At 36.7% G+C, this 17,309-nt stretch overlaps 3 protein-coding genes across 3 annotated transcripts; 1 reads left to right on the plus strand and 2 right to left on the minus strand.

The window, feature by feature from the left end:
* Nucleotides 1-201: 201 nt before the first annotated feature.
* On the minus strand, nt 202-2,551 carry LOC120181472 (non-specific phospholipase C6-like). Its single transcript, XM_039186588.1, has 4 exons — nt 1,256-2,551; nt 981-1,157; nt 335-635; nt 202-303 (listed from the first exon to the last, which is right to left on the minus strand). Coding segments are annotated over exons 1-4 (1,545 nt in total). The 5' UTR covers nt 2,322-2,551; the 3' UTR covers nt 202-302.
* A 3,225-nt stretch (nt 2,552-5,776) lies between these two features.
* On the minus strand, nt 5,777-13,582 carry LOC120181380 (CBS domain-containing protein CBSCBSPB1-like). The gene is made up of 12 exons (XM_039186528.1): nt 13,534-13,582; nt 13,366-13,444; nt 13,142-13,268; nt 7,891-8,022; nt 7,706-7,780; nt 7,554-7,610; nt 7,335-7,444; nt 6,734-6,818; nt 6,547-6,636; nt 6,358-6,442; nt 6,030-6,174; nt 5,777-5,849 (listed from the first exon to the last, which is right to left on the minus strand). The coding sequence occupies exons 1-12, from the start codon at nt 13,580-13,582 to the stop codon at nt 5,777-5,779; spliced, it is 1,107 nt and encodes a 368-aa protein (XP_039042459.1).
* A 2,091-nt stretch (nt 13,583-15,673) lies between these two features.
* Nucleotides 15,674-16,548, plus strand: LOC120181381 (NAC domain-containing protein 83-like). Its single transcript, XM_039186529.1, has 2 exons — nt 15,674-15,827; nt 16,033-16,548. The coding sequence occupies exons 1-2, from the start codon at nt 15,674-15,676 to the stop codon at nt 16,536-16,538; spliced, it is 660 nt and encodes a 219-aa protein (XP_039042460.1). The 3' UTR covers nt 16,539-16,548.
* Nucleotides 16,549-17,309: the final 761 nt, after the last annotated feature.

Genomic DNA, 17,309 nt, shown 5'->3' on the forward strand with positions numbered 1-17,309 from the left:
TGTTATTCTTGGAAGTGTTAACAGTGAGGCCTGTAGCTGATCATTTTCTTTCAGTTGCTGTTTAATTTTGAATCTTAATCCATGAAGAAGACAATATTATTTAGTATCTGCAAATGCAGCTAATCTGGTGGTTATTTTATAGGAGCTTGCAATCGAGAATGAATGCATCGAGCTTATAATAGATTGACAATGTTAATTTTCATCACATGGAGATACTGATCAGACATTCATGATTCAGAAACGGTTCTTTCACACAAAAATCACTACTTAGTTTCATTACATGTTACTAGACATTTCTAAAACCTGTAAGGAGTATAGAGGCCCTTAGATGAACTAGTTGTGGGTCGAAGACGATCGAGTTGTAAGTGATGCCCTCATATCAACGATGGCGGATTCATCGGCACCCAACTTTATGGCCTCTTTGCTTGCTCTTATGAACCTCGAAACCGTGCCTTTGACGTACTCGTGAGCTTCTTTTACACTCATCTCTATACTTGCCTTGTCAGCAAAGCTGCTCAAGAAGTGGTCACCGTTAAGAACGGAGGCTAGTTGAACAACCTCACTCTGAAATTCGGAGAGACCGGCGTTCTCTTTTGCTTCCGTTGTCCTCAAGGGAGCTACTTCTGGTAATGTCTCTGCAATTATTTCGGATGAAAACAAATTACTGCTAATAAATATTTTTTCCCGTTCTTCATGCATGGATGATACAACTTTGATGATCTTATTAGTAAAATTAGTGTTGTTTGCACTTTTCAAATAAGCATACGCATATGTATCTGTTTTACCTGGGCAATCAGTTCTGGGAGAGGTTAATTCCCTGACAACGTTCTCGAAAGTTCCGGCCCAAGCATCTCTGTGAGTCAAGAAATTGGACGAGAGATTGAACATTTTCTTTATTGTTGCAACTTTGATGATCTTATTAGTAAAATTAGTGTTGTTTGCACTTTTCAAATAAGCATACGCATATGTATCTGTTTTACCTGGGCAATCAGTTCTGGGAGAGGTTAATTCCCTGACAACGTTCTCGAAAGTTCCGGCCCAAGCATCTCTGTGAGTCAAGAAATTGGACGAGAGATTGAACATTTTCTTTATTGTTGCAGGGATTGATGAGTGCTCATATTCAGAGTTTGGAAAAGGTCCTTTTGGACCACTAATCACTGCAACACCACAAAATTCAGCCAGCCAATTAGGAGAATACTTTAACATTCTAGTGTAAAAGATTATCAATTGATTATACATGCGAATCGGACTTTACCGGTGCCTTTCTTGATCCAAGGAGAGACCATGATCGTCGGCACACGAACACCGAGCCGGTCGAACTTGAAGAAAGAAGGTGCGGGGCCAGTGTTTCCATCCGGGTTGGGGACATTAACATAGGGAGTCTTCACATGGTCGTAGAATCCACCATGTTCATCATAAGTAATGACCAAAAGTGTCTGGTTCCATTGAGGGCTGGCCCTCAATGTCTCGTACACCTCCTTCACAAGCTTCTGGCCATTAGCAACATCATGGGACGGGTGATCGTCATTCGCCGGCATTCCCTTGAGATCGAAATAACTCGGCTCGATCACCGTCAAGCTCGGAAGCTTACCTTCCCTTGCATCTTTCTTGAACTTCAAGTTATATTGATGGAACTTGAAAACGTACTTCAATTTCCTCAGGTTCCTGTAAAACAAAGTTGTGGGGATGTTCTGGAAATAAACCCCAAAGTTCTTGCCATTCTCATGGAGTGATTCGAAGATCGTTTTTTGCGGGTAGCCATGAGCTAACTGTTTCTTAACATGGCAGGTCGAACCATGGGAAGTGGCCGAATAGGCGAACAGTCTATTCGGTTGTGTTGGACCGGGGATCGAAGAGAACCACCGGTCGAACACCGCGAATTCCTTCACCAGAGCAGCGTAAACCGGCACCGACTCCGGTTTGAAGCCTTTCATGACGGTTTCCGATAGGTTCGGGGACATGGACAATGCTTGTTCGACAAAGCCGGTCATGGAAGGAATGGTGGAAGAGCCGAATACCTGATGTTCGACGGCTTCGAAAGAGTGACCGGGATCCGGATCCACGAATTCGGCATCGTCGGTGAAGCAAATGGACTGTGGGTTCGGGTTTTGGGTTGAAACCGGGTTGCATTCGGATCCGGTCACGCCATTGATTGATGGGTTGATGTGTTTCTTCATCCAGCCGAGCATGTGATCGAAGGATCTGTTTTCCATCACCAGCACCACTATGGTCTTAATGGGTGATTGCTGCTGAGCTCCCAATGGCGTGAAAAGACATGAACCAGTGAGAAACAGCGAGAAAATGAAGGAAAACGAAGCCATTGGATTTGATAACTCGGTGGATTGGGAGCTATCCTTTGCCTTTTAAAGCTTTGAACAATAACTTCTAAAACTTTGAACAAGAACAATCATAAGTGAAAACTTGACTGGGAATTCACTGGATTATTTGCATAAAATCTGTGTTTTTTTGCCTTTATAAAACTTCCAGTGTAGAGAAAAGAGAAGAAGACAGACCCACAGAGAAGGAAAAGGAAAGGAAGTGATTGTTTTTTTTCAAAGGGAAAAGCAACAAAGTGGCAAAGAAATTGACATTTTTATTTATGAAGTTTTCTTGTATTACATTTTTTATTTGTTTTTTTTAAGTGAATTAGAAGGTTAATTGGTAAGTGAGTTGGATTTTATTTTAGTGTTGTATTGAATTCATAAAGATTCTTTACTGTGTTTCACTCGGTTTCCAACTCATCATCTTTCAGTTTCCTCCATGGAAGCTGCCTTAGTTTTCTCAGGTTGCAAGATCGGAAATAGTAACGTCGTGTCTGTCATTTATAATTAATTAATTAAAATAAAATAATATAATATAATAGTTAAAAATAAAATTTATTTTTAATTTAATTTTCTAAAGTAAATTGTATAATGATAAAGGAATTGTCATTTGGCCTTTTTTTTTTATTTGTCTTTTTTAAAGATTGATTCGACATCGCAACGATTTATTAAGATAACGTTTATCTATTATCATGTTGATATTCCCTATTTTGGACCATCAGATTAGATTTTGATATTTGATTTCCGTTTGCGGATAATTTTTTTATGTCGCTCGACTCTGATTTGTTGTTTTGTCAGTGATCTTTCAATAGTTTGATCATCTTTTGTAGTTCGTTTGCTGATGCGATCAGATCTGTTTGTATCAATCATTGTTCAAGTATTGATTAGATTTTTTAATCGTTCCTTGTATGGCTTTCGTGTGATCTTAAATTATTAATTTTATGTTAACAATTTTTTAAAAATATTATAATTATTTTACTTAATTTATTATTATAATTGTAAATCTCAATTGTAATTTGAGATATTTTTTTATAATAAAATCAATGAATTCTATAAAGAAAAATACAACACATCCAAAAGATAAAATCCGGATTGTACAAGAGAAGTATGGTAATTATTTATTTTTTATTAATATTTTTTAAATTTTAAAAATTAAATTAATTAGAGAATAATTATTAGTTCAACTGATTTTATTATTTTAAAATTTAAAATACTACGAGTTCAAATAAATTTAAATAAAATTATTAAAAAAAAATTCAAAGTATATTTAATTTAGACAGCCATAATCTCTATTTTAAAACTAAAACAAAAGGAAGCTCTTACTTTAATCTAATTTATTTATATTATCTACGGTGGAAAGTTGAGTCATCTTTGGCTTTATACGGGACAATGACTCAACTTTATCCTTCCACTAACCGAGCATGAAATGATGGGATGAGGCGAGCACTATTAATTAACCAATAATCAAGATTAAGAGTGGTTTAGTTTAGGGTTTAGAAGAAAGTAAAAATGACCAACAGTTTGATATTATTTAAGTAAAGTTTTGGGTTCGAGTTCTTATGTACGTATAAAATCTCCACTAAGAAACCCATCCATCAAAATTAGATGAGTGATGAGAATCAAGTTGGATTAATTAAGACGAAACCATAGAACCGAGTAAAAGAAAAATTAATACTTCTGAAGTGAGATGCACGTGAAGCATTTTATAATCTTCTCCAAACTGTGAAGTAAGTAATTTTGATTTTATGTGATCAACATTGGTCACGGGTGCAATTCCTGCTACTAAGTTGTCATGATCAAAGGCTGAATATGGTCCATCATTCTTCCTACTCGTGACGAACCTAATAGAGCTTACTCAATTTTATAAATCAAAAGCTCGTTTTATCACACACAAAGGATATGTCTAACATTTTGAAAATTTCCGAAACTAATGTAGCCATTATATTCGATTTGATTCGAGTTCTTTAATGAAATAAATAAATAAAATTGTATTATGTAATTTTTTTAAAAAAATAATTGAAATCAAAATTCAATGATGTAAAATTAAAATATTTAATTTATTTATTTTAGTTTTTATCTATTTATTGTTTTTCAAACTTAAAGTAAAAATGATAAGAATTGTCAGTCTAGCTCAGTTGGTAGAGTGCAAGGTTCTTAACCATGTGGTCGTGGGATCGAGTCTCATTGAGGGCAATTCATAACGGAGGTCTTCCACGGAAACTGCTCTCAACCTGACGTTAGGGGCAGCCTACTACCCTACCTCCCTCTTAACCCATTACATATGGGAATAAGGTCAGCTAAAAAAAAAGTAATTATGTTTTAAATTTACATATGGGTAAGAATGGCATCAATTCTTGGCTTACAGGATGAGGAATGTGGGAATGACCGACTTTTGTCCAAAAAGAGAGTTGAAGGAATTGAAAAAGAAATGGGTAAAATACACAAGTAGTCTCTCAACTATAGGATAATATTTTATTAAGTCATTCGACTATTAAAGTTACAAAATGATCATCTAAATATAGAATCTTTATTGAGTTCATCGACTATTAAAAGTTACAAAATGATCATCCAACTATTCATGAGTTCCAAACTCGTTCTTTTCTATTAAAAATTGATTGTAGTCCAAGTTGAATGTTAACTCGTTGAGTGAGATATGATAAAATTTGATATCAGAATCCCTTACAAGATGAGGAAGGTGGGAATGACTGACTTTTGTCAAAAAAAAGAGTTGAAGGAATTGAAAAAGAAATGGGTAAAATACACAAGTAGTCCTTCAACTATAGGATAATATTTTATTAAGTCATTCGACTATTAAAGTTACAAAATGATCATCTAAATATAGAATCTTTATTGAGTTCTTCGACTATTAAAAGTTATAAAATGGTCATCCACTATTCAAAATGATCATCTAAATATAGAATCTTTATTGAGTTCTTCGACTATTAAAAGTTATAAAATGGTCATCCAACTATTCATGAGTTCCAAACTCGTTCTTTTCTATTAAAAATTGATTGTAGTCCAAGTTGAATGTTAACTCGTTGCTTAAACGAACGCCAATTTTTAATGAAAAATGATAAGTTTAGAACATATGAATAATCAGATAATCATTTTATAACTTTTAATAGTCGAGATATTCAACAAAGTAACACCATATATACGAGGATCATTTTGTGAACTTTGCCCAAAAGGAATTGTAGAGCATTCACATCAAACGCCCCGAAATCAGGCTTTTAAGTGAGAAAAAAGTAAACCAACCACCAGCCGACGGTGGAAAACTTTTGAACAAATTTGGGCGTTTTAGACTTCGCCCCCTCTTGCTTTTCCTTCACATTCTACAATGAAGAATGAATGATTGGTTCCGATTTATGAATTCCAATAATATTTTGTTTTCAGTGAAATCTCAAAACTAATTTCATGAAATGCAACTCTGTTTATTTTCCATGCAAAAGGTGATTTCACCCTTCAACAAGTGTCAAAATTTTCAGAGGTAAAACCGTGGGAGAAGACCGCAGTTTTGAGTCCAATGTCCTAAATTATGCAGGCAGCAAAGAAGAACCCAGAAAACGAAAGGACTTGTTCATCTCTATGCTATTGTATGTTGGCCTAATAAATTAGGGAAGAAATCAAGCACAAGAAATGCCTTGAGCCATTTTATGATTGGGAAGTTTCTAACAACGCTCGTTACGGCTTTCTTCAAGTATGACATACCCCAGCCCAGCAACAACAGCAGCCCCGGCTGCCACCGCACTGTACGCGGCAGTCCACGCCTCAGATTGAGCATAATCCAAGTTCCTGAACCCGAACCCCTTCGATGGTTTTGTTTTCCGGAATAATCTAAATGCAACCTTAAACCCTGCAAAAAATCATCAACCAGATTTTAGTTAATTGAGTTGAATGAAGTTGTTATTGTTGAGGAATTTCACCACCAATGACTAGGTATTATATTCTCGGAACGGTACTACCGTGTAATGTCGGAGGGGAAGTTCGAGCAGGGTGTAGAGAGGTTGATTCAATTCACCTTAGCATCACTTTACACCCAGCTCGACCTCCCCTTCGAGGCGATATAGTGGACATAATATCTGGTTGTTAGGAATTCCGACTGATCGTGTAATTAGAAGATCCTTCAAACATTACTACGGGAGGAACATAGATTCAGAGTAACGGTGAATTCCACCGTAAAATGCTATATCGGATTTCTATTCATAAAAGGACAGTTCAGTCATACCTTCCAACCGACTAATTTTGCATGCTCAACAGCGGCTGCGAGATCACTGTCCGATGTCAGGACAACTTTGTCATGGTCTTCATCTTCATACTGCATAATATGCCCACCAATTATCAAAACATACATATTTGACACACATCGTCTTCATCTTCATTATTAAACTAGTAATTTTTTGCCAAAGGCTTGCCAGAATTTGAGGCACCCTGTTCCTGTCTATGTCATCCTCCAGTCTATGAAGGATTGCAGTTTTAGATCTGTCATACTTCGCGTATCTGCATTGTGAAACAGTAAGCAAACCACCTATTAATATACGATTTTCCTGGACATAAAAGAGGTATAAATGCAGGTTGTTGATGAAGGATAAGGTCCCTCCTCTACTATCTACCGAGCATCATGCTCCAGAAAGGCGGAAAAGGGCCCGTATGCCCGCTCGAATATTGTTTTCAACGGAGCACCATGCACCACTAACCAATTGTTAATCACACGGATATTAATCATAGATTAGAACTTGAATCAAAAAAGGTGAAAGATCAATTCTTGGTGCTAGTGTCATTATAAGATTCATGAACAGTACATACCACAAAAGAATCTATGCATTCGACCCCTTTTGTCTTGTATTTGAAACCGAATGTATTTGGCAAACTGGTAGAATGATAGGGAAGAATTCTCCCTGTCTCAGCTACTTCAGAAGCCAGCTTCAAAGAATTATCACCGAGACATCACTATCACTTAGTAACGGTAACAGCAAAAATCACAACTATATCAAGAGGAACATCAATATAGGAAACCTTTGAGCGTCATCATCGACTTCATTGGGTGGTAAGGCCAATGCAGAATCCCAAAACCTTTGCATCATCGTCGTGGAAGTCTCATTATTGATTCCAGAGGCAATACCGACCTAGTTATTGAAGAAGACACCAAGACCATTAAAAAACCATGAATTGCAAAGGAAATAGGATAAAATAACCATATTCTTCTTTGATTCTCAAATCCATCTACAAAATCACCAGTCTTGGAACAATACTGACTTGACTTATTGTGGCAACCGCGGCAGCACTCTCCATCTGCATCCGACCATAGAAACTTATTAAGAACTAGTTTGATGGACATACAACATATATATTCTTGCAAGGTAGCAATTCATATCACCTCTATCTACCATAGGAAGGTGTAAAAATTTCCCATCATGCATGGTATGCAAAGCATCAACAATTGGTGTCAACTGTTGCACATTCTGTGTTGGGAGTCATGACCTATCCAGGAAATCAAAGTAAAATGACTAGAACTCAACATTACACTCATTATATAGGTTAAAAACTGATAAGTTGCTACTAGTGTGCATACGACCAAGTCATGAGAATAAAATACTGCTGACATGGGAACATAAAATGGATCAAGGCAAAATTTACTGTCTGTACGGTAGTAGTCTCCTGAGGCAGATTTTGCACTATTACCCGCATCAATATATCCTTCGAACTGTCAGAAATTCAAAGGCATAAGTTAGAATACAGGATATGCCAATGACAACTGCAACAAGTAAAAATAACAAAACAGATTAGTATAATACTCCTTCCTTCCTTCCCTCCCTCTGCTATGTAGCGAACAATATTGAAATACGATTTGATTCATAATAGACTCACGTTATAATTGTTAGGAAATAAACCGAGTACAAGTAATTTCCCTATAACCAGATTAGTGAGAATACAAAATAAAAGCGGAAAAATAATACCCGAAAAATTGATAACGGAGTTCAGCCAATTGTGCTTACGTCTCCGGACTGCTACAGATCTTTTACTAAAGAGAAAAATTACAGGTGTTTACAAAACACACTTGAGAGAGAACTGGAAGATTTTGGGATGGTTTTGAAGCTAAATGAGCTAGGGTATTTATAGTTGAAACTTAGGGACTAATCTTGTAATTACCCTAAAATACAATGTCTAAATGTGATTTATCCATTATTATTTTCAACAAATGATCTACCAACCCATTGAAATTTTGCACCATTCGGTGCCTACCCTGCCTACATTTGAATTTGTTAATTTCATTTAGAAATTTAGGCAGTGCCCACCGTCCTTGACTTTACAATCTCCCACTTGAATATTGATTTTAATCTGTCTTCACACCTTGATCAATACAGCAGCATTTCTGGTCTTGTTATTCTAGCATGCCAACTGAAGCTGAACTCAACTTCAGTTTTTCCGTGGTCACCGTCTTTGTCAACATGTCTGCCGGATTTTGAGCTCCATTAATCTTTTCAAGTTTCAAAATCCATCTTCCAGAAGAGACCGAATAAAATGATATCTCAATTGTATGTGCTTCGTTCTGGAATGAAAAGACGGATTTTTTGCTAGATGGATAGCACTTTGACTGTCGCAATATAATACATTGTTTTCTTGTATCTTGCCTAACTCTTCCAAGAAACTTTGGAGCCAAACCATCTCCTTGCTGGCTTCCGTAACAGCGACATATTCTGCTTCGGTTATGGAGAGAGCAACTATCTTCTGTAGTTGAGAAACCCAACTCACTGCAGTACCTCCTAGAGTATAGACATACCCTGTAGTGCTCCTTTTGATGTCAACATTTCCGGCTAAGTCAGCATCTAAATAGCCTGTCAGTATCGTATCTCCACCTTTGAAACAAAGTGCTTTGTTTGTGGTACCCCGCAGATATCTGAGGATCCATTTGACTGCTTCCCAGTGTACCTTGCCCGGATTATTAATGTACCTGCTAACAGCTCCCACTGCATGAGCCCGGATTATTAATGTACCTGCTAACAGCTCCCACTGCATGAGCAATATCTGGTCTGGTACAAACCATAGCATACATCAGACTTCCAATTACTGAGGCATACGACACATTCACCATGTGTGCACGTTCTTCTTCCTCCGTCTTTGGTGATTGGTCTTTGGAGAGTATGAAATGAACACCTAAAGGTGTACTTACTGGTTTAGCATCTTGCATGTTGAACCTGGAGAGTACTTTGTTGATGTACTCATCCTGTGATAACATCAAAGTCCCCGACTTTGTGTCTCTTTTGATCCTCATCCCAAGAATCTGCTTTGCAACGCCCAGATCTTTCATAGCAAACTGCTTCGACAATTTTTGCTGCAAGTTTATAATATCTTGCATATCTGAGCCTGCAACGAGCATGTCATCAACGTATAATAATAAAATAATGAAGCTGTTGTCGAACCTCTTGATGTAGCAACAATGATCTGCTTGGCATCTGGTAAAACCATTGCTACCCATGAAGCTATCGAACTTCTTGTACCACTGTCTAGGAGCTTGTTTTAAACCATACAAGCTCTTCTTCAACTTGCATACCAGGTTTTTGTTTCCTGCCTCTATGAAGCCTTCTGGCTGCCTCATATAGATTTCTTCCTCCAAATCACCATGAAGAAAAGCTGTCTTTACATCTAACTACTCAAGATGTAAATTTTCTGCAGCTACAATTTTCAACACCAGTCTGATTGTAGACAATTTTACAACTGGAGAGAAAATTTCATTGTAGTCAATACCTTCCTTTTGTTGAAAACCTTTGACAACCAATCTTGCTTTGTAGCGTTTGCTCCCATCGTGTTCTTCTTTGATCCTGTAAATCCACTTGTTGTGGAGCGCTTTCTTGCCTAGTGGTAATTCAGCTAATTCCCACGTTTGATTTGACATTGCTTCATTATAGCACTCTGGTTCACCATTGTCAGTCAACAACAAGTAGTGCAAAGAAGGAGAATACCGTTGGGTTGGTTTAGGAATTCTGGAGGAGCGTCTCAGTTCTGGTGTACGTGGTTCTTCTTGAACTGCTTCAGGATTGATCTGAACATCATTTCCAGAAATCTCCTCGAACTCAGCAAATTCCTTTGTTTCAGCTTCGGTATTGGAGCTACTTGATTCTATGGTTGACCTGTCTTTGTACATCACATTCTCATTGAAAATGATGTCTCTGCTTCTGATGATCTTCCGATTTTCATAGTCCCAAAATCGGTAACCGAACTCATCACCACCGTAACCAACAAAGACACATTTGTTAGACTTGGCATCAAGTTTACTTCTTTCAGCAGAGTTTATGTGTACATAAGAAATAGTATGAAAGGTTTATTTCTTTCTTGCTCCAAGCTTCCTCTGGTATTCCGCCATCCAAGGGAACTGAGGGCCCACGGTTGATCAGGTAAGCTGCAGTGTTGATAGCTTCAGCCCATAGCAATTTGGGCAATCTGGCATGTATCCTCATGCTTCTGGCACGTTCATTCAGAGTTCTGTTCATGCGCTCTGCTACGCCATTCTGCTGCGGTGTTATGGGAACTGTTGTCTCCATCTTGATCACATTGTTTGCGCAGAAATCTCTGAATCTATTGTCTCTGTATTCTCCTCCATTATCAGACCTCAATCGTTTGACTTTCAAACCAGTCTCATTTTCAACCATGGCCTTCCATTTTCTGAAGATATCAAAGACTTCTGATTTCTTCTTCAGAAAATAAACCCATACCTTCCTTATTGAATCATCGATGAAGGTGACATAATATAGTGAGCCTGCAAGAGATGGAACTGGGGATGGTCCCCATACATCAGTATGAACCAATTCTAACCTTTCTGCCTTGGGAGTCTTGCCAATCTTTGTAAAGCTGACTTTCTTTTGTTTGCCAAAGATGCAATCCTCGCATAGTCCGACATCTACATTCTTTAGATCTGGCAGCTTCCCTTTTTATAGAAGTATCTTCATTCCTTTCTCGCTCATATGGCCAAGCCTTTGGTGCCATAGGTTTGATTTTCCATCAGCATCTGCTACTGCAATGATATTCTCTAAATTTGAGGTTACATAGAGACTACCAGTCTTCTTACCACGAGCAATGACGAGTGCTCTTTAGGTAATCTTCCATTCACAGCCTGAAAAAGTTGTACTATATCCTTCTTCATCAAGCTGTCCAACAGAAATCAGATTTCTTTTGAGGCCAGGAATATGTCTCACTCCTTTCAGCGTCCAGGTGGTTTGGTTTGGCAACTTTAGTCGGATGTCTCCTTTTCCGACGATCTTTAAGGTTTCATCATCAGCTAGATGAACCTTGCCAAAATCACCACTGACATAATTTTCCATGATTTCTCGGCATGGGGTAGAGTGGAAAGATGCCCCTGAATCCAAGATCCATGATTCAATCAAATTGTTGACGCTTAGAATCATGGCATCACCTGTCTCCTCTGTCATGTTGGCAGATTCCTGTGCGCCGGTATTTTTCTTCAGTGCTCGTCAATCTCTTTTAAATTGACCCTTCTTGCCACAATTATAACATGTAAAATCTTTCTTTCCCGTTGTGGATTTTCCCCGTCTGGATTTCGATCTGTCATGATTTGAATTTCTTTCTGAAGTTCTCCCTCTGGACTCCGTGTGCAAGGCTGAGGAGGTTGATGCTTCACCCAATTCTCTCCGTCGAATTTCTTCGCTCAGTACCAGATCCCGAACATCGTCGAATTTCAATTTACTATTCCCCGATGAGCTGCTAACTGTTGTAACAGTAGCATTCCAACTGTCTGGTAGAGATGATAAGAGAATTAAAGCTCGAACTTCATCATCGAATTCAATTTCCACGGAACTCAACTGGGTTGTGAATGTGTTGAGTTCATTCAGGTGTTGAGCCACTGATGCCCCTTCCGTCATCCGCAAATTGAATAATCGCCTCATCAAATGAACTTTATTTGAGGCCGATGGCTTCTCATACATACTGGAGAGAGCCGCCATAAGACCCGCCGTGGTCTTTTCCTTTGCTATGTTGAAAGCAACATTTCGGGATAACGTCAGTCGGATAACTCCGAGGGCTTGTCGGTCGAGAAGAGCCCAATTTTCATTCTTCATACCCTCTGGTTGCTTACCTGAGAGGGGTTGATATAGATTTTTCTGGTACAGAAAATCTTCGATCTGCATCTTCCAAAAGCCAAAGTCCACACCATCGAACTTTTCAATTTTCACTTTCCCTTCGTCTGCAGTCATCGCTCCCACTCGAATCTGGCTTCTTCGGATCGTTTCTGACAATTTGTGCGAACCATTGTGTATTATAACACCTCCGTCGATAAATTAGTATCGCCGATAAAATTTCACTATTCACGAAATTTACTATTCACGTGAATAGTAATGAATAGTAACCTCGTAAAAAATTGACAAAATAACCCAAAAGCTTTGATTACCAGTTGTTAGGAAATAAACCGAGTACAAGTAATTTCCCTATAATCAGATTAGTGAGAATACAAAATAAAAGCGGAAAAATAATACCCGAAAAATTGATAACGGAGTTTAGCCAATTGTGCTTACGTCTCCGGACTACTGCAGATCTTTTACTAAAGAGAAAAATTACAGGCGTTTACAAAACACACTTGAGAGAGAACTGGAAGATTTTGGGATGGTTTTGAAGCTAAATGAGCTAGAGTATTTATAGTTGAAACTTAGGGACTAACCTTGTAATTACCCTAAAATACAATGTCTAAATGTGATTTATCCATTATTATTTTCAACAAATGATCTGCCAACCCATTGAAATTTTGCATTATTCGGTGCCTACCCTGCCTACATTTGAATTTGTTAATTTCATTTAGAAATTTAGGCAGTGCCCACCGTCCTTGACTTTACAATAATCCCTCGTGGTTTTTTGTCGACTGTCACAACTGCAGAGTTAAATTGAGATTCGAGCATCTTTTTTGCAGTGGCTAAAACTGTGTCATCAGGTGAAACCGTTACAAGCCTGACAGATGGGCATCACGTTAGGCAAAGCTACTCATAATATCATGTGTGAACAGAACAACATTAGCAGATATGTAAAGAGAGAAAGTATTACCTACGTCGGATTGTCTGTAATAATCGTTGACAGTAACGGCCTGAACATACGCTCCCGAAGTGTCTCAATGAATGTACTCTGGCCTGCATCATATCACCCCATAAGATTGCAAGAAAAAAACTCCATCAATCCACCAACCAGATAAAGATGTTCCCCAATTTTTTTTATACACCCTCAACAGCTGCAACAATGGCTTTTCCTTTCTCGGCTGCCCTTTCCATTCAAGCAATAGCATCAAACAAACACTTAGCTATATCAAGTACAGCAATGGCTTCCCCATTCTTTACAACAGGCAGTTGTCTAAATTTTCCTGTTTGTAATGAAATCAGAACAACATTAGATGATAAGCTATAAGGAAGTACATTACATGGAAGGGTGGTTGTCAATAACAAAAGGCCAACCTTGCACCATCTTCTGGAGTGCCTCCACAGCAAGAGAGTCGGAAAGAACAAATACAGGATTCCTAGTCATCACCTTGGAAACTGGTGTCTCCTCCAGACTAGCTCCCGAGCAATCACTCTTAGTGCTATGTCCTTCAGGCATTAAAAAGATGAAAACTCAATAATAAGATACATCATAGTTAGACTTATAGTTCTAAACGACTGAAGACAGTGAGTACAAAAGCCACCTCCTACGTTAGAGTCAGTGAGCAATAAAGCATCAACCCTACGAGCAGCCATCCTGACATTATATGTTAAAAATAATTATTAAGTTTTTGATAATAAAAACTTACACTCCTGACATTTTAATGCTCGAATTAAGAGTTGCTCAATATGAATACATATTTGTCATAATAAGATAACTAAGTTCAATTTTTTTGATTAATCTGAGGTAAATAATGTAATTTCTATTTAAATATGACTCTAAATCTTTTGACATTGAAAGTTCACATTTCTGATATTTATGGTGCTCGAATTCAGATCCTTAAGAGTAACAAATATTCTTTTATTACAGAAGTCACTTAAGAATAACAAATAAATTAATTAGTCAGATTACGCCAGATCAATGAATGGTACGTAGCTTTATTAAATATTTTATTAAAAACAAATAAATATTAATAATGTAATACTATAAAATACTACATCTAGGAGCCGGGTTTTCTGATCTCTGAATCGACGTTGCGTGGAAAGAGCAAAGGTGAACTTCGTTGTGAAGAAAAGCACAAAACACCAATGTCTCTTTCATGGAGGACTTAAAAGCAAACATCTTTTTATTATTTTTTCTTGAAATTTAAAACAAAAGCAATAGCCTTTTTTTTGGTTGGTTTATTTTTCTCAAACTTAACTTATCCTCAAACCAAAGACATCAATTTTTCGAAAATCAAATTAGGGTAAATTACACATTTAGTACTTAAACTATCATTTTTAGTACCTAAACTTTCAATTTTTTCAAAATCATACATAAAGTTTAATTTTTATTTTATTTCAGTACTCGTTCAAAATTTAATGTTGAGTTTTGAAAAAAATTAAAGTCTTGGTACTAAAACAGACCAAAATTGATAGTTAAGGCACTAAGCGCGTCAAGTTTTTAACGACAGAGTATTAAAATGAAATAAAAACTAAACATTAGACATGATTTTAAAAAAATTAAAATTTTGGGTGTTAAAATAGGTCAAAACTGATAATTTACGTATTAAATATATAGTTTACCACAAAATTATTTAAAATTTGGCCATCCCATAAAAGTTGAAGAGCTAAAATAAAATGTTGATAAGTTCTTATTTACAACAAAAGGTAGATAAAGCTTTGACCGACTTAAAGCCCCTCTTAAAGTAGAGTAAATGGGGAGATTAAAATTAAAGAAACTTACACATTAAGAATCTTTCTATACTCTTATATATATATATATATATATATATATATAAAAGTAAATATTAGATGCATAAAAACATATGACCATAGATTAAAATTAAAAATTTAATTATTATTGTATCAAATAAGAATTTTATATATTCTATTCATATTTATTATATAATACTTAAATGATAAATTAATTTAAACAAAATTAGGGACCATGCTATAAAATTTATAGAAGGGACCAACACGTTAGAAATCTTCCATAAAAACACTGGATGAACTATAGTTTTATTCTACATTATTGACAAAAGTCAAGAAAATTGATTTATGGGTTAATTTGATTCGATAAACTTTAACGATCATAGAGGGACCATTGATGTGTTATCCTTCATCTTTTTGGCCTATAAATGCTTTCAACTTTCAATGGACATTGCTTGACACTGCTTGCAGCAGAAGAAAGGGAAGATTTAGGGGTACTAATTGACTTAAAGAGGGATATGAACAATCTGACGCTGAATGGCTGAAAAATTGCCGCCGGGGTTCCGATTCCAGCCGACCGACGAAGAGCTGGTGTTTCAGTACTTGAAATGCAAGGTCTTCTCCTATCCTTTGCCTGCTTCCATCATGCCTGACCTCAATGCCTGCAACTTTGATCCCTGGGATCTGCCTGGTAAGCTCTTTCTAGCTTTGCATGCATTATCTATGGAGGGTTATTAAATATATTCGTGACGCATCGACACCTACACTCGAGTCAGAAATGTTTATTTTCTATTCTTGTATGCACGTCGATAAGAGGTCACCAATATGAATATATCTGTGTATACTTTAGGAAAAAAATGAAGGATCGAAATAATGTAAAAGATTTTCTTCTGTAGGCGAGATGGAGGACGAGAGGTATTTTTTCAGCACGAAGGAAGCGAAGTATCGAACCGGGAACCGTATAAACCGAGCGACTGTTTCGGGATATTGGAAGGCAACCGGTTCCGATAAGCAAATCATATCAAGGAGAAATGAAGTAGGAGGGATGAGAAAAACCCTAGTTTTCCACATGGGGAAGCCTCCACATGGATCAAGAACTAATTGGATCATGCACGAATATCGCCTACTTACTCTATCAAACGACTCTCTACATGCAAACAACCAGAATTATTTGAATCACGAGATGGAAAAGTGGGTTCTGTGCCACGTATTTTTGAAGAAAACAAGTAAGAGTAGTGAGGACGAGGAGATTATGCAGAGTTTTTGCAATAAAATGAAGTCAAACTTGTTTGATTGCATGAGAGAAAACGATGGCATAATAGCCGAGTCATCATCATCTTCTTCAAGTAGGAGCAATGATATTCATGAGGTTTCTTCAAGTGCATGCAGCAGGCAGTATTGAAGATAGCAGTCACTGGAATAACATTGTACGCTGTTTTCTGTAATATTTAACTTTTTAATATATATTATTGCCTTGTCATCCAGAATTCATATCGATGGATGCACTAAGCTCCCATATTACAAAAAATATGATTAAATTTAGTTTAACGTGTTAAAAAAATTAAAAAAAATTACATATCTATTATTTTAAAAGAAAATAAAATGTTAGATCTCCATTGTTAAATTTTTTAATCTGTCATTGCGGTAGAATATCTGCATATATATTCACTTCAGATTCCTTCAAGGTGATAGGAAGAAAGAAAAGAAAAGAAAAAGATTGATGTTAAAAATTAAATATGTTTTTTTATTGTGTATCACATCATTGATATAATGAGAATTAATAAATGAATATTTTATGATAAATCAATAAAAAATTAATAAAAATTGAATAATCAAAAATAAAAAAAACCAAAAGTTATGCCATCATAAAAAAATAGAATAACAAACAAAGGCAATATTAGAATCAGAATTTTATTATGAGAGAATCGCCTCAGTGACCAAAAAAAAGTTATAATATACGATTTTAACCAACTTTTTTTGGATTTGCCAAAATGACCAACAAAATCGCAACGCGAAATAAAAATCGCAACGCGATCCCCAGAATCGCAAATCAGTTTCCAAAATCGCAACGCGATTCTTGAAAATCGCGATGCGATAGTACAAATTCGCATTGCGATTTTCCATAATCGCAACGCGAATATGAAAATCGCAACGCGAACACATAAATCGCAAC

The sequence above is a fragment of the Hibiscus syriacus genome, unplaced genomic scaffold, assembly GCF_006381635.1.
Source record: "Hibiscus syriacus cultivar Baekdansim isolate YM2019G1 unplaced genomic scaffold, ASM638163v2 tig00112523_pilon, whole genome shotgun sequence".
NCBI lineage: Eukaryota > Viridiplantae > Streptophyta > Magnoliopsida > Malvales > Malvaceae > Hibiscus > Hibiscus syriacus.